The 23,415-nt window shown below is 43.1% G+C and overlaps 1 protein-coding gene across 4 annotated transcripts in view; it reads right to left on the bottom strand.

The window, feature by feature from the left end:
* Positions 1 to 23,415, bottom strand: part of cep104 (centrosomal protein 104) — an 83,557-nt gene that overhangs the window by 33,568 nt on the left and 26,574 nt on the right. For all 4 annotated transcript variants that reach the window (XM_042343548.1, XM_007897797.2, XM_007897799.2 and 1 more), the window contains 3 exons: positions 16,925 to 17,131; positions 15,734 to 15,850; positions 11,659 to 11,695 (listed from right to left, as the gene is read on the bottom strand). In XM_042343548.1, the coding sequence (XP_042199482.1) occupies positions 11,659 to 11,695; positions 15,734 to 15,850; positions 16,925 to 17,131 (361 nt within the window). The remainder of the gene's footprint in view (positions 1 to 11,658; positions 11,696 to 15,733; positions 15,851 to 16,924; positions 17,132 to 23,415) is intronic.

Raw genomic sequence — 23,415 nt, 5'->3', positions numbered from 1 at the left:
ATGGGGTTAACTTCCACATGTATGCGGATGACACCCAACTCTACCTTTCCTCCTCTACCCTCAACTCCACGACCACCGATGTCCTGACAGCTGCCTGTCCGACATCGAGTCCTGGACGAGAGACAACTTTCTTCAGCTCAACGTGCACAAAACTGAGGCCCTCCTGATTGGCTCACGTCAGCGCCTCCGCACCTCAGGCGCTGACAGCATCAGCATCCAAGGCTGCACTCTCCACCTCTCAAAGCCATCAGGAACCTCGGGGTTCTGTTCGACCCTGAACTGTCCTTTCTCCCTCATATCCGCGCCACAACTGGCACCGCCTTCCGGAATGTCGCCAGACTATGGCACTACCTCACCCCTCACGCGGCTGAAACCCTGGTTCACGCCTTTATCAGCTCAAGGCTGGACTATGGGAACTCTCTCCTCGCCGGCCTTCCCGGCCCTCCCTCCACACTGCAGGTCATTCAGAACTCTGCAGCTCGTGTACTGTCCCGCACCAGACACCGCGACCACATCACTCCTACCCTCGCCCTCGCCCTCCCCCTCGCCCTCGCTCGCCTCCACTGGCTCCCCATCCCCCAGAGGATCGAATTCAAGATCCTCATCCTCACCTACAAGGCCATTCACGGCCTCGCTCCCTCCTACCTCTCCGACCTACTATCCCCCTACCTACCTGCCCGTACCCTCCGTTCCTCTGGCTCCGGTCTGCTCCACATCCCCCGCCCCAACCGCCCTACCATCGGTGGACGGGCCTTCAGCCTCTCAGCCCCTAGGCTCTGGAACTCTGTCCCCCAGTGCCTTCGCCGCTTCCTCCCTTTCCTCCTTCAAGGCCGGTCTCAAGACCTTTCTCTTCTACCTTCAGCCTTCAGCTCTCCTCTCGACTCTCTACCCCCTCCTCATTCCCTCCCTTCCCTCCCCTTACCCTGACCATTTCCCCCCAATGCTCGGGTCCTGACCCAACAGTACAGCGCCTTGGGACGTCCTCCCGACGTGAAAGGCGCTCAATAAATGGAATCTTGTTGTTGTTGTTGTTGTGGCGGACTCATTTAAGAAACACTATGATGATGAAAGGGGAAGATAACTTCTATGTCCTGGGGGAAAGCGCTTTACAGAATGAGATTAATCCTGATGGTAGCACTGGCTCATCAACAAGACTTGCGTTGAATTTGGAAAGAGGAGAGAACCAAAGCAATGATGACAGGCGGGTGGGGGCGCGAGGGGTGGAGATGGTCATCTCTCTTCCTATTCACCTGGATAACAGACAGACTGAGCCTCAATCAATGACCCAATCAAAGCAATTAACAGGAAACAAATACATAATTGAACTCATATTTACTGCAGGATGTTATGGAAGTTAATGCTAATCCTCATCAGCAAAATTCCACAAACAATAACATGAGAAGCTATTGTAATGGCTGTGGTTAGGTTTCTGGGAGGATGAGATCAAATGTGGTCTTTAACCTGAATCTCTTGGGATCTCATTTCAAAGGCTCTTCAATAGAAATTAGATCATTTCTCACCTGGTGTTAAGTCCTGGGACTGGCAGAGTGATAGTGGATGCCCAAGATTGAGAGCTCAATAAAAATAAATCCCAATTCTCAGCACCCAAAGCCTTGGGAAAATGCAAGATGGCTATCCTGAACTCAAACCTAGCCAATCTCCAGGTGCTCAAGTAATCATAGAAGGACAAGTAGCTGAGCTGACATCCAGGAGTTGTCCTTTTAATTGTCCTTTCAGTTATTTATGGATAAACTAGGTTGTTTGCTGCCCAATGAACCAAGTGTTTGTAACCAACAGAAACCGGAACTTGTAATCTGGCAGGCAGTTAAGAAGATTGCGAAATTACACAAAATATTTCGCTTTTAAGTGTGAGATAGAACAGTAATCACTGCAATGAGAAGGGAAGGGCATAGAGAGCAAATGAGGGATAATTTATGGCTCAGTAAGTATGACCTTTAAAAGCAACTTTGTGTCCTAGAGGTTCATGCAATTAATATTGTTTCTGCCAGTCCATTTCACCAGTTGGCATCACCACTTATAGGAAAATGTAGAGTTCAATTGTTCTGCAAAATTAATGTTCTTCTTAATCTAGGTTTTAAGTACTTTTTGCAGAAAAATTGTTAGAGCCACCTTATTCGGTAACAGAAGGGAACTACCATATTAAACGCATCGTCTAACATCTAAGAGCAAATAGATACAGAATGGTTGTGAGAAAAGGCAGAATGGGTAGTGGGAAAGGATGTTGTTGTCCTGCTGTGCAGGTTAGTAGCTCTGAGTTTTACCCATGGTATTTTTATAGCACGTTGTCATGTGAAAACATCTCAAAGTACTTCATAATAATTACTATCAAATGCAGTAGATATGGCAGCCATTTTGCTAACTTAAAATCAGAGCTAAACTAAAGTAAGATAAAAAAACACAATTGTGAGAACTTAAGTTATGCCAAGATCTAATAAAATGGCAACAGGCAAGATAGACTGAATACTCTGAGATGCTGTCCGGCGTGGAGGGCGCTATATAAATCCAAGTTGTTGTTGTTGTTGTACTCTCTCCTGTTTATAAATTCTTATGTTCCTCTAGAGATGTACCATGGGTAAACCTCAGAGCAACTAACCTGCGCACCAGGACAACAACAACAACAAAAAATTACATTTGTACAACGCCTTTCACATCGGGAGGACGTCCCAAGGCACTGGACAGTCAGGGATTTGGAGGGTGACTGAAGGCATGGTCAAAGAGGGAGGGTCCTACGTTCCCTACCCTTTACCCCTCCTGATCCCAACCCCCTGCTCAGGTCTTAATCCTTGACTGTCCAGGCTCTTGGAACTTCCTCCTGGTGTGAAATCCCAGGATTATGATGTAGTGGTAATAACAGAGACCTGGCTCAAACAAGGACAGGAATGGGAGCTGAAAATTCCTGGCTGCAATGTATTCAGGAGGGATAGGAAAGGAAAAAAAGGAGGGGGTGGTAATATTGATTAAAGACATAGTTATGGCACTGGAAAGGAACAATGTGCTAGAGGATCCAACAACAGAACCTATTTGGTTAGAGTTAAGGAGCAGAAAAGGAGCTGTTACTCTGTTAGGTGCATAATATACACCACCAAATAGTGGAAGGAGATAGATGAGTAAATCTGCAGCAGATTTCAGAAAGCTGCAAAACCAATAGAGTAGTGATAATGGGGGACTTCAATTATTCTAACATAGACTGGCAAAATAACAGTGTAAAGGGCAAGGAGGGGGAAGGAATCCTGAAATGTGTGCAGGATAACTTTCTGGATCAGTATGTTTCCTGACCAACGAGGAAGGAATCAGTGCTGGATCTAGTTCTGGGGAATGAAGCGGGGCAAGAGGAGCAGATTTCAGTAAGACAGCATCTGGACAACATCATTAGGTTTAGAGAACTTATGGATATCTTGTTGTTGTTGTTGTTGTTGTTGATGAAAGGGACAAGGAACAATCGAAGGTGAAGATACTCAACTGGAAGAGGGCTAATTTCAGTGAGTTAAAAAGGAACCTCTCTGGTTAGAGTTAAGGAGCTGGAAATAAAGATTGGCAGGTAAAACAGCTAATGAGCAATGGGAAGCTTTCAAGGAGGAGATAGTTCAGGGACAGAACAAGTACATTCTCACAAAGGAGAAAGATAGTGCATCCAAACCTCCCTGGATAAATAAGGAAATTGGGATTAAAATAAAACAGAAAAAGGAGGCGCATGATAAATGTCAGAATACAGAAATACAGAAAATAAAGGATATAGAAAGTACAGAGGAGAACTAAAAAAAACAAATAAGAGGGGCAAAGAGATTCTATGAGAAATGATTAGCAGGTAACATAAAAGGCAACCCTAAGGTATTTTATAAGCATATAAAGAATAAAAGGTTAGTCAAAGGTTGGATGGGTCCAATTAAGGACCTAAGAGAAAATCTTCTTGTGGAGGCAGAGGTCATGGCTGATATACTGAATGAGTACTTTGCATCTGTCTTCACAAAAGAAGAGGATGCAGCCAATCCCAGTATTGGAGGAGAGGGGAGAGAAATTGGATAAGAATAAATTGAGGAGGTACTAAAAAGGTTGTCAGTGCTCAAGGTAGATAAGTCACCTGGTCCGGACGAATGCATCCTAGGTTACTGAGGGAAGTAAGGATGGAAATAATGGAGGCTCTGACCATAATCTTTCAATCTTCCTTGGATACCGGGCTGCTGCCAGAGGAGTGTAGGGTGCAAATGTTACTCCCCTGTACAAAAAGGGGCAGAAGGATAAACCCGGGAACTACAGGCCAGTCAGCCTAAAGTCAGCAGTGGGGAAACTTCTAGAGACAGAAATGACTATAATACGGAACAAAATAAATTTTCACTTAGAAAAATATTGGTTAATAAAGGACAGCCAACATGGGTTAAAGGCAAACCGTATCTAACAAACCTGATAAGAGTTTTTTGATGAAGTAACGAAGGGGGTGGATGAAGATACTGCAGTTAATGTAGTTTATATGATTTTCAAAAGGCTTTTGATAAAAGTGCCATATAAAAGACTTGTAAGCAAAATAGAAGCGCACGATATAAAAGGGACAGTGACAGCGGATACAGAGCTGCTGGGAGACAGAAAGCAGAGAGAGGTGGTGAACAGTTGTTTTTCTGACTGAGGGAAGTGTGCAGTGGTGTCCCTTAGGGGTCGGTATTGGGACCACTGCTGTTTTTGATCATATATATATAAATGACCTGGACTTGGGTATAGGGAGGACAATTCCCAAGTTTGAGGATGATACTAAGCTCGGGAGAGTAATAAACAGTGAGGAGGGTAGTAGCAGACTGCAAGGGGACATAGACAGACTGGTAACATGGGCAGACACGTGTTTAATGTGGAGAAATGTAATGTGATGCATTTTGGGAGGAAGAATGAGGAGAAGCGATATAAGCTGATGGTACAATCTTAAAGGGGTGAAGGAACAGAGAGACCTGAGGGGTTCATATAAGCAAATCTTTGAAGGTGGCCGGACAGGGAGATAGAGCTGTTTAAAAAGCATATGGGATACGAGGCTTTATAAATAGGGGCATAGAATACAAAAGTCATGAAGTTATGACGAACCTTTATATAAAACACTGGTTAGACCTCAGCGAGAGACTGTGTTCAGTTCTGGGCCCCACACTTTAGGAAGGATGTCAAGGCATTGGAGGGGATGCAAAGGAGATTGACCAGGATGGCACCAGGAATGAGGGCCTTCAGTTATCAGGAGAAGTAGAGAAGTTGGGATTATTCTCCTTGGAGCAGAGAAGGTTAAGAGGAGACTTAATAGAAGTTTTCAAAATTATGAGGGGATTCGATAGGGTGAACAGGAGAAACTATTCCCACTGGCGGGTGGGTCGGTAACCCGAGGACACCGATTTAAAATAGTGGTTAAAAGAAACAAAGGGGAGGTGAGGAAAAAAAAATTCACACAGCGAGTTGTTCGAATCCGGAATTCATTGCCTGAAAGAGTGGTGGAAGCCAATTCGATAACAACAAGATTACATTTGTCTAGTGCCTTTGACGTCGGAAGGATGTTATATAATAATAATAATCCTTGCATTTGATATAGCGCTTTTCACGTCGGGAGGACGTCCCAAAACGCTTCACAGAACACACTATAAAGTGAATTGACTGTATATTTGTGGGCGAACGCGGCAGCCAATTGCGCACAGCAATGTCCCACAAACAGTCATGGATTGAAAATGACCAATTTATTATTGTTTTGTTTCGGAGGGATTATTATTAGGCTCTGTGTGGAGTAAGGAAACTTGCCCAAGGTTTCGCCCTCTGCCTGGAATTGAACTCAGGTCTCTCACTTGCAAAGCGAGTGCTCTAACCACTGGGCTACAGGACTCCACAAAGTCCTCCTTAAAACAAATTTAAGAGGGAAGCAGATAATTATTTGGGGACGACAAGTTTGCAGGACTATGGGGAGAGAGGAGAGTGGGAGTGAATTGGATAGCTCTTTTCAAAGATCCGGCACAGACACCATGGGTCGAATGGCCTCCTGTGCTGCATAATTCTCTGATTCTATGTAAGGTACTGTAAAAATGTATTTGTTGTTGTTGATACCCCTGTCTCTCAAACATTTATCCATTTACCTTTTAAATTCTTCAATTGACTCTGCCTCCACTGTCCTCTGGGGGTGTGAATTTCACACAACCCCCATTGCGTGAGCACAATGCTGCCTTATTTCACTTTAAATGGTTTAGTCCCAAATTCACCAGAATACCAGGGCTAAAAGGGCTAAGTTATGAGGACAAGTTGCATAAACTTTGTCTCTATTCTCTGGAGTTTAAAAGATTGAGGGGTGATCTGATTGAGGTTTTTAAAATAATGAAGGGATTCGATAGGGTAGAAACAGAGAAGCTATTTCCGCTGGTGAGGGAATCCAGAACAAGGGGCATAATCCTAAAATCAGATGTGCCATTTAGGAGTGAAATCAGGAGGCAATTTTTTCACCCAAAGGGGAGGGGAAGTCTGGAACTCTATCCCCAAAAGGCTGTGGATACTGGATCCGTTCACATCTTCAAGACTGAGGTGATTGATATTTGTTAGGTCAGATTATTAAAGGATACGGGGCAAGGGTGGGTAACTCGACTTGAGGTACAGATCAGACATGATCTTATAAAATGGTGGTCAAGGCTTGAGGGGCTGAATGGCCTACTTCGGTTTCTATGTTTAAGACGATGGCCTTTAGTTCTCAATTCTCTCACTAAAGGAAACAGTTGCTTACTATTCAGATTATCAAATCCCCTTAAAATGTTATATACCTTGAGATCACCCCTCAATCTCCTGAACCTGAGAAAATTCAATCCAGGCTTTTCCATTATTTCATCATAATTTGTGCCCTTGACACCAGAAATCATTCCAGTAAATTGACACTGAGTACATCCTAAGGCAATGCTCTATCACTTTTCCAATAAATAATTTATACAGACTAGTTCTGGAAAGGTAAAGTTTTGCAAGTAATCCTGTAGGAAACATTTAGGACAGTGTTTAGGACAGTGTGCCGAGAGCATGCTCTTGTGAGCTCCTTGTCCAGTGGCTCTCGGGGGAGATGAATAGCCATTGGAAGTCAAGGTGTGCAGCTTTCATTGCTCAGTACTTGAAAAGATTTAGGAGGATAAGCACAGCCAAAATCCTTATACAAAACTAATTCCAGCTGGAACCTCAGAAACATTCTGTACTTGCAATTAATTACCTGGGCTGCCTGGATAAAGGCCTAATGTTACGGTCAGTTTAGAACGTTTCCTTTCTATCATTTAACAAAAGCTTTTGTTGTATACCTCCCCGCACCCCCACCAATTCCACTCCCTTCTTCTCCAATAAATGGTGATTCATGTAGCTGTGGCTAGCTCAAGCAATCATTCTTCGTGTGGGAACCCAGGCAGTGAGTGTAGGAAAGCTATTCAATGGCGTGAGAGGCAAAAGGCGAACTTCCTCATTATCGATCCATGTCCTCATTTGACATCCACACCCTCATCTCTCTCTGACCGGCAGTGGTATCTGGATAATAATTATCAGGAATCCCTGCTTGACTCTTGCTAGTCTGGAGTAATGCCGTGGCCAGTTCTAGTGTTCCTATTGTCTAACCTTGTCCTTGTGAAGAAAATAATGTAAATGCGTGGTTGTAGTTCCTCTGGATCAAGTAAGTTAAATCAGAATATTGAACCTTTCGAGCTATGGAGAACATCACATCAGCAAAGCACTAGGCAAGAGCTGCATTGTCAGAGATGCCACTCTTCAGATGAGACATAAAACCAAAGTCCCATATACCTGCCCTCAGATGGACGTTAAAGATCCCGGAACTATTGAAAGAGAGAAAGATAATTCTCCCGGTGTCCTGGCTAACAATTCTCCAGATTAATTTACTCCTTCATTCAATTTATGGCTGTTAGAGGGACTTTGGCATGCAAAAAAAGATATGTTTGCTTACAAAAAAAGTCAGTATATACTTCTCAGTAATTAGCTATGCAAAAGCTTTACAGGGCAGCAGTTGCTTGTGAAGTACTTTGACATGTTTGGTGACCTTGGTCCTACGTCAAATGCAAGGATTATAATCAATCATTGCAGTCTACAAAACCTTCCAGCCTTTTGATCAAAGCATACAATTTTGCAGAATTCCAAAATGGATTTCCTAATTAATAATAATCCTTGCATTTAATATAGCACCTCATCACGTAATTGAGACCTCTCAAATCGTTTCAGAATATACTGTGTATTTTGTTGGCAAAACATGGCAGCCAATTGCGCACAGCAGTGCCCCACAAACAGTCGTGGATTGAGTGACTAATTTATGAATGTTTATTTTATTATTATTTTTGAAAGGATTATTACCCAGAAAAGCAATTCACCAATTGACTAACAACTGGCTTCTTACTTACTGCTAGGTAAACAAAGGAGTAAGGAAACTTGCCTAACGTTTCACCCTGCCCGCAAATTGAACCTAGGTAATCTCGCTTGTGAGGCGAGTGCCCTAACCATTCAGACTCCACGATTCAAGAAATCCAAAGTCTGAGACACCAGCTCATGTGACCGCTGAGGGTCCCCTAGAGAGATGTAAAAAATGCACTTCTAGTTACCTAGAGGAGGCTTCACTTGAGATTTCTCAATTAAGCAATCCGTTAAGAAATAGCACAAAATAGGTCTTTAATTTAACCCATGGCTGTTAGTTTTTAAAAATCGATTTCCAATTCAGTCTATTTGGTTTGAAACAAAGCTGAATGATAACCGAGCAACTTCTGTTTTAATCAACTTTGACAAGCTCATGGCTTGAATGCAATTGACAGGCTGATGGACATGGCGAACTTACAGTGTTCACTGCGTTGAATAGAGAGGTTCCAGGAGGTTTGGCACAAAGGAAAGGAATGAGCAAGACTCAGTGAAAGATGTCCAAAAACAAGGATGTAATTTCAAGAATCATTCATTTTGCGCATTCTGGAATGAAGACCAGCTGGATCAGAACCGACTGGCTTGGAGGCTAGAGTCTTAGTCAGAAAAGAATACGGTAGAACTCAATGTGTAGCAATAAAAGTTCTTCCCCTCCCTCAGCTCTATTATTTTCTTCCTATTATCTGTTCTTTTTTGGCATTTTTGTATAAGGAATTGAAGCAGATGCTTTGGTTGTACTGAGCTCCAGTCACACAATATGAAGACAGTTCAGGGAAGGCAAAGCAGATCAGTACAGCTGGACACGGGACAATGGATACACTGGGAGGCTGGTACTAACCAGAACAGGCAGAGGCAGAAAGGACCTTAACTTGATAAGTCACGCAAAGGACATCTGTGTATCATAGCATCTTTTTAGGCATTGTCTGGTTGCAGGCATCTCATAATTTTGTTAAAGTTTGGCTATCTACATGCACAATATATTTTGGCATCTCCGATTCATTTCATTCCTTGTAGAAGACAAAGACAGACAGGGTCAGAGAGGGCAGAGACATTCAGACTTCAACAAGGAACCTGGCTTGATTTAAAGGATGAGAGTAAATCATTAACGGTTGAAAGTTTCCATTTATATTAAAAGACTTGTAAATAGCATGATTCCAAAGGGCCACCCCCAGATTTAAAGTTCTTCGCTTTGTTTAAGACTGAGCGACCATGACTGAGGCAAACAGCAGCTACAACCAGAAAACATGAAAGAGTTCCATTGTCAGCTCAGGCGAGCTATAAATTCAACTTCACAATCAGGTTTTTCTTTTAAATGCAGTTTGTGGATAGCGAGAATAAAACCCCAGCCAATTTGTTACTTAAAAATAAAAAATTAAAATGAGGAGTAGTTTCCTAACGAACTGCTGTTTCAAGGCCTAAGATAAGCCTTTCGGTAACTGGATGGTTTTCAGTGGGGGGGGGAGGATTCAGAGCAAATATTATGCTTTCTGTTGTACAACAATCAGAGCTGAGCTCAAGCAAATTTGCATTTGCAGTGACATGGACATGAATGAATCAGGATGTGGGGAAAGCTTGTATGGAAAGGGAATGATATGCAAGAAAGCTTAACTGGACGTTCAGTCTGTTAAACAATGGCACGTGCATCATTGTCATTCAACAAGATAAGGAGGCCCTTTCAGCAAGGCACAAGCCCATTAAACCTCACACAGTTCCGGTGACAAATAGTGTTTGTTTGCATCAATAAATCTGTCTCACTCTTCCGAAAATAATCTCCAACTCTGCATTCCATTGCCCTAAATAACTACATTTCACCAAGGTTTTTCCAGTGATCTGGCCATGGAGCTATTATAATAATAATCCTTGCATTTGATATAGATGTAGAAATATCTCAATGTGCTTTGCAGGTAATTGCTTTCAAGTGTGGTGTAGAATCCTAGAATTATACAGCACAGAAGGAGGCCATTCGGTCGATCGTGTCTGTGCCGGCTCTTTGAAAAGAGCTTCCAAATCAATCCCACTTCTCCGCGCTCTCCCCATAGCCCTGATCAACCCCACTCCCCCTCTCTCTCCCCATAGCCCTGATCAACCCCACTCCCCTGCGCTCTCCCCATAGCCCTGATCAACCCCACTCCCCTCTCTCTCCCCATAGCCCTGATCAACCCCACTCCCCCGCTCTCTCCCCATAGCCCTGATCAACCCCACTCCCCCGCTCTCTCCCCATAGCCCTGATCAACCCCACTCCCCCACTCTCTCCCCATAGCCCTGATCAACCCCACTCCCCCTCTCTCTCCCCATAGCCCTGATCAACCCCACTCCCCCGCTCTCTCCCATAGCCCTGATCAACCCCACTCCCCCGCGCTCTCCCCATAGCCCTGATCAACCCCACTCCCCCGCTCTCTCCCTATAGCTCTGCAAACCTGTCCTCCCCAAATAATTATCTACTTCTCTCTTAAAAGCTGTTATCAAATTGGCTTCCACCACCTTTTCAGGTAATACATTCCAGATCCAAACAACTCGTGGTGTGAAAAAAACCTCTCCTCACTTCCCCTCTGTTTCTTTTAACAACTATTTTAAATCGGTGTCCTCGGGTTACCGCCCCACCCGCCAGTGGGAATAGTTTCTCCTTGTTCACCCTATCGAATCCTCTCATAATTTTGAAAACTTCTATTAAGTCTCCTCTTAACCTCTGCTCCACGGAGATCAATCCCTGCTTCTCTCGCCTCTCCTGATAACTGAAGTATTGGCAAATATTGAGTCTCATTTGCAAACAATAAAGTTCCAACAAACAGTCATCAAGTGACTGACCAATTAGTCCAGAGGATTGCTGGCCAGGATGCCTGGGAGTTGCTCCCAACTCTTTTGTAATAGTGCAATGGAATCGTTAACATATATCTTTAAAGATAAATGGGACCTCAGTTTAACGTCTCATCTGAAACACAGCACTTCCAACAATACAGAGCTCTCCTGTACTCCACTACATGTTGCATTGCAACATTTGGATTCAATCCACAACATCCTGACCCAGAGGCAAACTGAGCTAAGCCAACACCAATTTACATGCCTTTAATGTTTGAGCTTCTGAACATCGACAGTAAAATTGAAAAGCAAAAACAATGCCTATTCTTCAACAGACAAAGAGTAATTGTTTTTTAATTCCCCAAATGAGCTCAATCTATCTCATTTTCCAGAAATCTAATTCAGGATTATACATCAGTACAATTGTTACATTTTTAAAACAATTGAATTAAAAAACACACCAACCTGTTCGGGCAACTTTACCATGTTCCATTTCTTTTCCCTAAAAATTCAAAAAAAAATAATTGCACCTTCCAGAACATGGAAATATACAAAACTCACATTCCAGCCCACAAATTGCTCTGCATTCAAACCAAATTTTATTTTTAGCAAGGTCATCAACTATAATAATAATAAAAAAAATTAAAAAAATAAAACTACGTACCTTGGTATCATGATTCAATTAGTGTTTTGATAAATGAAAGTAAAGCAAGAACAATAAATAATAATGCATTTGATTATCAACAGAGACTATACTATCTACAAAAATAATGATCCTCGCATCCGATATAGTGCCTTATCATATCATTGAGCCATCTCAAAGCGTTTCACAGGATATGTTATAAAGTGAAAAACAGAAGTCGCTGGGAACATTCAATAGGTCAGGCAGCATTTATGGAGAAAGGAAAATGAGTCAACATTTCAGGTCCATGACCCTTCGTCAGAACTAGGGCATGTTGGGAGGGAGAGGCTTTTAAGCACTAACAAAGAGGGGAGAGGCAGGGCAAGGAAGTCAAAGGAGAAAATGGGGGAAAATGGATTAAAGAAGTGTTAATGATGCAAAACAAAGGGGGGGGGGGAATTGCAACTAAACGGGCAGACCAGAGAGAAAAGGTGTGTCTGGGACTCAAATGATCCAGTAACAACAACAACAACTTGCATTTATATTGCATCCTCCACGCTGGGTGTTGTCTCAGAGCACTTAACGATGGTGGAGTCCAAAGTAATGGTCACAGAAGAGGGGGAGGGGAAGTTTATGGTCTGAATAACAATAACAATTCAATAATTTCACCTTTGTTTTGCACGCTACCTGACCTTTTTTTTTATTTCAGATTTCCAGCATCTGCAGTATAATGCGTTTTTTTTATATTATAAAACGAATTGACTTTGTATTTTGTGGGTGAAACACAGCAGATATTTGCACACAGCAGTGTCCCACAGTCGTGGATTTGTTTGATAAAGTGCCACATAAGGGACTTGTAAGAAAAAAATAAGTCCATAGTATTAAAGGGACAGTGGCAGCGGATACAGAACTGGCTGGGAGACAGAAAGCAGAGCGTGGTGGTGAACGGTTGTTTTTCTGACTGAAGGGAAGTGTGCAGTGGTGTCAGTATTGGGACCACTGCTGTTTTTGATCTACATAAATGACTTGAACTCGGGTATAGGGAGTACAATTCCCAAGTTTGCAGCTGATATTAAGCTTGGAAAGTACTAAATAGTGCGGAGGATAGTAGCAGACTGCAAGAGGACATAGACCGACTGGCAAAATGGGCAGACACGTGGCAGATGAAGTTTAATGTGGAGATGCGAAGTGAAGCAATTTGGGAGGATGAGGAGAGGCGATATAAGCTGATGGTACAATCTTAAAGGGGGTGAAGGAACAGAGAGCCCTGGGGGTCATATAACCAAATCATTGAAGGTGGCCGGACAGGGAGATAAAGCTGTTAAAAAAGCATAAGGCATACGAGACTTTATAAATAGGGGCATAGAATACACAAGTCAGGAAGTTATGATGACCCTTTGTAAAACACTGGTTAGGCCTCAGCTCGAGAATGTTCAGTTCTGGGCCCCACACTTTAGGAAAGATGTCAAAGCATTGGAGAGGGTGCAAAAGGGATTGACCAGGATGGTACCAGGAATGAGTGTCTTCAGTTATCAGGAGAGGCGAGAGAAGCTGGGATTATTCTCCTTGGAGCAGAGAATGTTAAGAGGAGACTTAATAGAAGTTTTCAAAACTATTTCCACTGGCGAGGACTCCGAGTTAAAATAGTTGTTAAAAGAAACAGAGGGGAGGTGAGGAGGAATGCTTTTCACACAGCGAGTTTGGGATCTGGAATACATTGCCTGAAAGGCTGGTGGAAGCCAATTCAATAACAACTTTTAAGAGAGAAGTAGATAATTATTTGGGGAGGACAAGTTTACAGGGCTATGGGGAGAGAGTAGTGGAGTTGGATTGATTTGAATAGCTCTTTTCAAAGAGCCGGCACAGACACGATGGGCCAAATGGCCTCCTTCAGTGCTGTATAATTTTAAGATTGAGTAACCAATTTTTTGTTTGTTGGGTGTTTTGGGATGCATTTTTACCCCTGGATAGCAGTCCGCCAATTGACTAACAATTCCTACTCACTGCTAGGTAAACAAAAACTGTGGAGTAACCTTGTGTGGACTTTATGTCCCAATGTTGGGTTTGAACCCGCAATCTTCTGTTCCAGGATGACACTCAAAAGGATGAATGTCTCACAAAGATGACTGGCTTCACTGAAGAGGAGGGAGATGGGAAAGTTTAGCTTGCCATTCAGTTTTACATTTCCCGGTGGATATATAGGCTAATAACTTTATTAAAATGGCATTAACAATAAATAGAAAGTTCTCTTCAAATCAACTGATCTCCAAATTCCAAAATAGGGTCTAAAACACGCCAAGTTAAAACACAATAAGGCACTATAAATGTAAGGAATATTATTATAAAATCTAAAACAGCAACAATATGCAACAACTATATAGTGTATATTATCCTGAATATTTTCTTATAGCGGTACATGTTTGGGACATCCTCCCGACGTGAAAGGCGCCATACAAATGTAATTTTTATTGTGATTCTGCGTGTAGTAGTGCTGTTAAAACAGAAGCTTATGTCATCAAAGCAGCAGGCTCCCACTGCAGTGGCGCACAGCAATGAAAACCCACATGAGAAACTCTCAGTGTGCTAGCATTTTCCCTGATGTAGAAAATTTCTATTCATGTGACAACACCAATGCTGACCTTGTCCTCCAGAAACAGCTAATGACTGATCACCGTAGGATTTTATAAGCAAATATCAATGGCGCTGGATATCCAATTCACTGCTACATTTTGATTATTAATGCTTCATGTGGTCAGCCACCCGCTCCAGTAATATTAAACTGCTTAAACATGCACAGCAGGGTGGAAACATTCACTTGTCTGGCCATCTGCTCCTGATATTCAATCCTGCTTACAGTGCATTTTTATGTAAATGTGCAAACAAACTCAGATCAACTACTGCAGGGAATTTCAGTTTTAAGTGTTGGTTAGCACTCTGGGGTCTAACTTGTGAGACTGGGATATAATATGCAAATTGCAGATTGATGTGGGTATCAGAATGCATTTCAGGCCAGTTCTTTTAACGCTACTGCAAGGCCCCGTGACCACAAACTGGCTCGATAGAATGTTGAAACAGAGAGAGATATTCCAGGTGGGTTCAAGATTGAGACCGGGAGGATCTGTCTGTGAGAATTTATTTTGATCAGTTCTGATGCCCTGCCCAGGTAAACCCAATGCCATCCATAGAATTATCTAAACATGGCACAGTTTAGATGTATGGAAACGTATCTTTTTTCTGGAAAGGCGTGCGGCCTCTCTCCTGAGGGACTCAGCCTACTTACCTAATTCCAGAAACTATTAGGCGAGGTTTGATGACAGGTGAGGTTGAGGGATCTCAAGAGTGAGTGCTGGGGACACCCACTGGAGCTTAGCCAGCTAAAACCACATCACCTGTCACTGCAGACACTCTCTGGCAAGATTTGTTCTGCTTGTGCAGCTCGCATCACCGTACCTGTTTAGGATTTGTCTTGCAGGGATTAACAGGAGCTGAGTGGGAAGAAGCTTTGCTCCCTCTCTCCTGTGACTGGTCTGCCCCTCCAAATTCCTCCGACGAGCCAGGCTGTCATCAAAGTGCTTTGGAACACTGTGGACCTGCTTGGGTCAGGAACTGGGCTACCGAGACCATCAAAGAGGATATTGATTTTATCTGGATACTGTCAAGCTTTGGAACCAGCTTAGCCCCCAAAAGACCCAAAGAAAATTAATCACTACACTTTGAAACCCAAACCAAAGCAATTCTGTTCAGATTTGCAAGGTGACTACCGAGTGAAGAAATGTCCAGGACCGTAAAAGACCATCAAGGTCCATTTGAAGGGCCAACATATTGGTCTCTCAAAAACAGCCTTGGTCACGTTTTGAGCTATTTTCATACAACAAAGTTCTAAGTGAATGCAAAGATAGAATGTGACTTCTTACACACCTTCTCGGCCTGCACCTCTGCTTGCATCTCTTTCAACACCGCCAGCTGTTCCTGAAGGGCCCTTATCTGCTCCTTTTTCCGTCTATCGGCTTCTCCTGCTGCTGCTTTTTTCTGTGCCTGATACAACAAAAACAACTTACATTCGTATAGCGCCTTTCACGTCAGGAGGATGTCTCACGGTGCTGTATAGAGAAGAATATAGAGAAGCCAAATCCGCTTCAGTCCTCAATAAATGCCTATAATAAACCACTCATCACACAGCTACTTACACCACAACCTGCTTAGCAACAATTATTCCACTTCTAACCTTCCTGTTTCTCTTTGGAATATTCCTTTCTTTCATGTAAACAAGATTACTTTTGCTCCTTTTGTGAAATTCAAAAGGTTGGGAATAAAAACTTATTTCTCATTTCCCCAATGATATCATTTCCCATCTGAAAGCACAAACTCAGGGTGCGTGTTTGAGCAGACACAGGGTAAACAATTCTTTACAACACGTAGCATTTATATAGCGCTCTTCATGTTGAGTAGAGTCTAACCGTTGTACAGGGATGATGCCAGAAACCAAGCAGGAAAAATGGCCTTAGATAAGGTAGGTCAAAGAGGTAGGTTTTGTGTGTTTCTCTCTCCCTCTCCACCACTACCGCGAGCATGCACTTCTCTCCCTCCCATTGCCTCTGTATTGCATAAGCCTTTCCCTCCCACTGCTTCCCTAAGTGTCCATGTGGTGTGCATGTACATGTATGTGCACGTCTCTCTGACTTTAACTGTGTGTATGCATTGCTTGCTCCCTTTCCATGCACTAAACCAGATCTCTCTATCTCACGGTGCTCACATAAACCTAATTGCACGCACTCAACTGAAACATTTTTGCCGACCTGTCTGTATTTCGTGTCTGAGCCATGTGGTTATCTGGCCTGCAAATAAGCACGTTCTACTGGACACATGTAAAGCGAGCAAGATTAACAACACAGCGGCTCTCATGCAGGATTGCATCCCAGAGCGCTTGACATTGGCGGAGCACAGTCGAGGAGGAAAGTCTTCAGGCGCGATCTGAAGCTGAGGAAGAAAGGGGCAAGGTGGAGGGATAGAGGAAGAGTGATCGAGAGTTACAGGGCGTAGTGGCTGAAAGTGCAGCGACCGATGGTGGAATGGAGGACATGAGGGACATTAACAGGTTTCAGGACATACCCGCAGCTGCGCCTCAGTTGGTCTCCCATCGATTTTGGCAAACCCGTCAAACAGTGATTTGTATAGAACGTTCCTGCGTGTATTCGCATCATCCGGTGGAAGGAAGGGTAAGATGGCACTACCATGCTGTCGATAAAGAGCGAGGACAATCCTTACAGCAGTATCTCGGACCTCTGAGGCAGTATGTTCCAAAGCTCCAGCTGCAAACTTAAAACAAATAGAGAAAAATACAATGAAAACTACCATTCTTCCATATTATGTAAAGCCATGCTGTCCACATCCATTACCCCAGTCACCACTGGGCTCCCTGCTTTCCAGCACATCAACTTCAAGATCCTTGTTTCTCATCAACCCTATTTAAAGCACTTCAAGATGTCATTCTTCATGAAGGGTGCTGTACAAAATGCAAGTTGCTGTTGTGTTTCTCAGAGTCACAAAGTTGTGGGTTCAAATCCATCAGGGATCTAAAACTGATGTAGTTCCAATGGCTGACCATTGTGGAGTCCTGTAGCTTAGTGGTTACAGCCCTCGCCTCGCAAATGAGAGAACCTGCGTTGATTCCCGGGCAGGGTGAAACATTGGGCAAGTTTCCTTACTCCACACACCCCCGTTTACCTAGCAGTAAGTAGGATCCCAGGTGTTAGTCAATTGGTGGATCGCTTTCACGGTGGGTAATAATCCCTTGTAAAAAAAATGATAAATTAATAATAATTTGGTCACTCAATTCATGACTGTTTGTGCGACACTGCTGTGCACAATTGGTTGCCGCATTTTGCCTCCAAAAATACAGTCAATTCACTTTATAGTATATTTTGGTAAGCGCTTTGAGATGTCTCAAAGACTTGATAAGGCGCTATATCGAATGCAAAGATTAGAATTATTTACAGCATATTATGTGAAGCGACACTCTGCAATGGGACCACATTGGCTTGTGTCAAAACGCTTTGAGGCATCTGCCCGATGTGAAACATACTATATATAAATTCCTGTTGTCTTCCACTCGTTTGTCCATTCTGCTATCTTAAAATTGTTTTGCATCATGTCATAATTTCATACTACATTATTGAAAGATTCAAGACCAAAGCTCTTGAAAATATAAAAAAAGACATAAACCATGAGTGAATAGTTCTTGTTTGAGCTTTATATTCAAAAGGTAGCAATCAAAACGCACAATGCCTCACAATACAAAACAGCTATGAAATCAGCAGATGTACAATCAAGTTACCAATTTTCTATTGAAAAAAATTCAGGCAGATAATTTCTTTAAACAGATGGGTAAATTAACAGTTGGAACTAGAAGGGTGGTTAAGGTCAGGGCTGGGACTCAATGCTGGAGTAGATAATTGGGCTGAATTGCCTTCTACAATGCTGTAAATTTGGACGGTTCTACGGGTGGGAAATCGGGAAGATGAGATTAAATGGGCTTGAAAGGCCTTCTTCATCTGAATTTATTGTGATTTTGTGAAAAAATTGCTAATTATGTGACCTTGAAAACACTCAGAAATCACTTCAGGCGTGCACACAAGATTAATTGGACATGTTTACACTGGTCCATTGGTCCATGTTTACCCTGAGAAACCTACTCCTGGTTTTAAGTAGCCATGTCAAGTAGAATACACTGACTTGCACTTCAAATGTATCGTAGTACTATACCAGGTGTTTGCCTACCCAGAAAGTGCAAGGAAAAGCACTGAATTAGTTATTTTATTCCATGGCTTCTGCCTACTGTTTATTCCCTCCTCCCTCGCCCCCATTAGCAAACTATTCTTCAGAACCCTTATGACTATAACTGCATCAAATTACATTAAAAAAAACTGTCAATGACAAGATTAGTATAGTTGTTGGGAGTGTTGTAGAATTTCTAGTACCTCTACACGGCTGTGAATCAAGCTGTATGTCAGAACCTGCAAGGCTGTCTGTGCTATAACTGCATTGAATACCATTGGGTGACACTATGATCTTTTCATACCAAGTGATACAAAGAATTTGTTGAATGTTAGTTAATGAACGTGTGAATACATCCTCTACCCCCCCACACCCCCAAATCGATGTAAGGGTTGGGTCCAAAACTTCAAGCGCAGCCATTGTAGATTCTGTTCTTGTTTCAGTGCAGAACGTTGGCTTATCTCAATCAACATCTGACGGAGTGCCATTCAAAGTCTGGCTCTGCGAACAGGAATTCAATCCAAGAGGGCAGCACAGATTTTGGAATGGCCTCAAACCCAACCATTATGCCAAAATCATTGGTGGGGGTAAGGTGATCGGGAGAGAAAATGGGGTATATTCACACCCAAAATTATCAACTGAATTTATAATTTTTTTTAAAAGAAACAGAATGGATGGGATCAAGCATATTTTTCACCCCAACTCCCCAGATCATTTTCTGTGGGCTGCCACGAGTCAATTTGTGGAGTCCTGTAGCTCAGTGGTTAGAGCACTCGCTTTGCAAGTGAGAGACCTGAGTTGAATTCCAGGCAGAGGGCGAAACCTTGGGCAAGTTTCCTTACTCCACACAGAGCCTAATAATAGTCCCTCCAAAAAAACAAAACAATAATAAATTGGTCATTTTCAATCTACGACTGTTTGTGGGACATTGCTGTGCGCAATTGGCTGCCGCGTTCGCCCACAGATATAGTCAATTCACTTTACAGTGTGTCCTGTGAAGCGCTTTGGGACATCCTCCCGACGTGAAAAGCGCTATATCAAATGCAAGAATTATTATTATTAATTGTCCTTCACAACAAATAGCACTTAATACACAATAACAAAAAAGCCCGAAATTCTTTGCTGTTCAGAAAAGAAATAAGCTATTTGCAAAGCAGTCCCTACATTCTAGGCTCTGGCCACCATTCACGCTGCCCTCCCACTTTTGTTGTTTTTGAACTGTACAAAATCATTGAGTTTTATCCTCAGAGCTCTTTAATGAAGGTCGGTATTGTGTAAAGGACTATTTTCATTAGATATAAAGCAAAAGAGGGTCAACTGGATTTAAAAAACGGTAAGCTTGCTTTGAAATGTTCAATGCGTTTCCAATAATGTCTTTCTTCTAAGTGTTTAAGCTGAGAGCGAGTGCTCTTTCCACATAGTCTTCGACATCATAAAACTTGCGCAGGGTCTCTGGATCTGCCCCAGTCATTTGCAGCACACGCTCAATTGTGGCACAAGCTCTCACTGTTTCCTCAAGTCTGGGCAAGTGGAGTACGTCCTCCTCCTCCGCGGTGTCTTCCCATTCTGTAGATCCCTTTGGAGCACTGCAAATCTCCACGTCAGCTGACTCTCCAACACAGGTGATACCGGAATCATGGTCGACATACAGATCAAACTCTTCCTTGGTCATCCCATCTGGAGGGGTCACCTTTTCCAATGCCATTTGTCCCAACACTTTGGGCTGTTGGGAAAATATAGTCTTGTGAAAGCAGTACTCTATAGTGACCTGCTTCACCTCTTCCCAGGCCCGGGACATCATATGTACCACATCAAGCAAGCTGATTGTCCTCCCCATTACAGAGGTCGATGCTGCCACGTTCTCGTCGAGAACATTGGAGATCTTCTGGATGATACGGCGACGATACAGCGCTTTAAAATTTTGGATGATTCCGTGGTTTAGAGGCTGAACCAGAGATGTGGCATTCGACGGGAGGAAAACCAGCTTGACGTTGCGCAGTTGGACTTTGCTAGGGTGGGCGCTGCACTCATCCAACAGTAGAGCTACGTTGCGACTCTGTCTCCTCATTTCTCTGTCAAAATCTTTAAGCCATTCTATGAAAACGGGGGCTGTCATCAAAGCACCAGTTGCAGAGATGTAGCTGATGGGCATGGATGATGATGGGACGCCACGGAATGATCGTGGATTTTGGCTTTTCCCCACAACCAGCAATTTTGCCTTCTCGATCCCAGTCATATTGCAGCAAAGAAGCAAGGTTAGTCGATCCCTGGCTCTTTTGCACTCAGCTGCTGCTTTTGGAGTCAACCTGTGCTTGAAGAAAAGGCTCCCAACTGGAACAGCTCTGTAGAACATGGCGGCTTCATCACAGTTAAAGATGTCTTCGGGCCTGAAGTCTTGTAGGACGGAGAGAAGGGTTGTTTGAATCCAGTCACCGGTTGGTGGCGGGCTGGTGGCCATGTTCTCCCCATGGATCCTCTGCACGCAGATGTTATTTCGATTCTTCCAGCGACTCAGCCACCCGCTGGTTGGGGTAAACTCCACATTCAGAGCGTCAGCCAGAGCCCTTGCTTTAGCCATGAGCATCTCCCCAGTAATGGAGGAATTCTGTGCCTTGGCCATTTCAAACCAGTGGAGCAATGCGGCATCCACATGGGCATCCTTCCCCACCCTCCGCCTCTTTCGCTCTGGGTTGCTGTTGCGTTGCCACTCCTCCAGAATGGAAGCTTTCTTCCTGATCAGGCGAGATATGGCCGGCTGAGACACCCCCACTCTTCTAGCCACCTCCAGCTGTGACATCTTTGTTCCCTCCAGCATTTCTAAGACCCTCACCTTCTCTGCCAGGGTGAGCTCTCTCTGCCTTTTCTTCTCCATCGCGGTGTAGTGCACTTCAAACTGCTCCCTATTGTACTGTAAAGACCAGGCTGCCTGGGTTTGTTTAATTGCAGCCAGCTTCACAGACAGCTTCTCTCTGCCAGTCAGCAGATTACATCCGGGTAAAAGCTTCCAGTGTGTGTAAGAAAGAATGGGAGAACAACAGCCTCAGCTAGTTAGCAGGGAAGCTTGATGCTTCCGAGCGAAGATTTGATTCGCCTGGTACAAGAGTGCAAAGGCAACTATGAGATGATGCTGATTGATTTTAAAATCCAAACCAATGAGATGTGGAGGCAGTGAAGAAGCGTTGATGAAGGTTGCTGACTAAATGTTAACAGGATTTTATTCACTTAAAATGGAAATTGCTCCAGTCAATTGTGGAAGGAGGGGGGGATTCTGCTTTTGGCTCTGCAGTTTGTCCCATCCCTGGCACATCTTACTCTGTATCTCACTCAAGTGGTTATATCTTTTTTAATATAGTGTTTGTATTTTTTGTCCAAAGACTTAATGACTGCTAGTGGCTGATTGTACAAGGATTCCAGTCTCTGAATTAAGCTGCACTCTCCTAGTTTTTATAGTACATTTGAAAAACATTTTATTAAAAACAAATTAGCACCCTACTGCCTAAACTACTTTGTTTACAATGCCTTATGTTGAAACATTGCAAAAACCTTCATAGCAATTACCAAATAGTCTGGATTTAGAACATTTGTGGCTAACCGACAATTCAGGGTTCAATACTGTCCATTATTCAACAAGCATTAGCTCAGCCATCGACAAAACAATCAGTCAGGTCGGTCATTTGAGGTAAACCAAGAACACAATTAGTATAAATAGTAGCACAATTGCATACAAAAAGGAACACAAGCCACTGTTTGCTCAACACTTCACTCGCTTGAGGCTCTACCCTGTGATAAGTCTTAAACAGTTAACTCTTCTTGTATTTACCAGCCGAGTGCAGAAATTTGGAGTGAAAGAGGAGCTCACTCTGAGATATTTATCTTCTGGGTAACTTGTCTTTCCAAAGCCTGACTTTGTTGATGGAGATAACAATGCACTGACAATAACAAATGCATTTTTGTGTACAACAAGTGACCAGATGTTCCACTTATTCTGAGATGCTTTGATCTATATTTGGGTTCATTCCTATGGACAGGTCTAGTTTCACTGTATAATGATCATACAGTTAGGAAACCCAATGTAATGCCCTGACAATCTGAAGGAACTGCTTAGCTGCCTTGGTTTACCACTTGTTTTTACCAAATAACTGGAGATAACTAATTGAAGATAAATAAGTTTGGAACTGGATAGGTTCTGAGCATCCCTTGATCCTCAGACGCAATTAGCATACTTTTAAAAAATAGCAGCCGCGGGGGAGGGTATCATTTATTGGGGGGGCGGGGGGCGTGCAGCGCAAGGGGCCAGAAATAAAAAAATCATTTCTAGACATGAAATGATTGACTGGTTTCTATCTGAAACTTGGGGTATTGATCCACTTCAGACAGATTGCCTACACTGACCAGAGCACTAGACTTCATATCCTAAAACTGTGTTTGCTTTCTTACATACAAGTGAATGCTGCAGTGATGCTTTTAGCAACCAACCTCACAAAACCCCTAGTTTCTCTCCTGCTCTGACGAAGTCTCTGTTACCTCAAATACATTTCCATTCAGTACGCAAACCTGATTTCGTTTTCCTCTGTTCAATCTCATCACTACACACAGTGCTGGTCTCACCCAGGTTGCGCACAATTTTAAAATCACCTTGCTCGACTTCTATGTCATTTCCTGAACTACACAACCAATATGCTAACAACTGCTGTGTGCAATTGGCTGCTGGGTTTCGCTCACAAAACACTACACTGACTTTACAGTATATTCTGGGAAGCGCCTTGAGACGTCTTGAAGGCATGATAAAGGCGCTATATCAAATGCAAGTATTATTATTATTATAT

This window comes from Callorhinchus milii, unplaced genomic scaffold, assembly GCF_018977255.1.
Source record: "Callorhinchus milii isolate IMCB2004 unplaced genomic scaffold, IMCB_Cmil_1.0 Scaffold24, whole genome shotgun sequence".
Classification (NCBI taxonomy): Eukaryota; Metazoa; Chordata; class Chondrichthyes; order Chimaeriformes; family Callorhinchidae; genus Callorhinchus; species Callorhinchus milii.
Note: the sequence above shows the minus strand (reverse complement) of the source record. Positions and strands in the feature narration are given on the sequence as shown.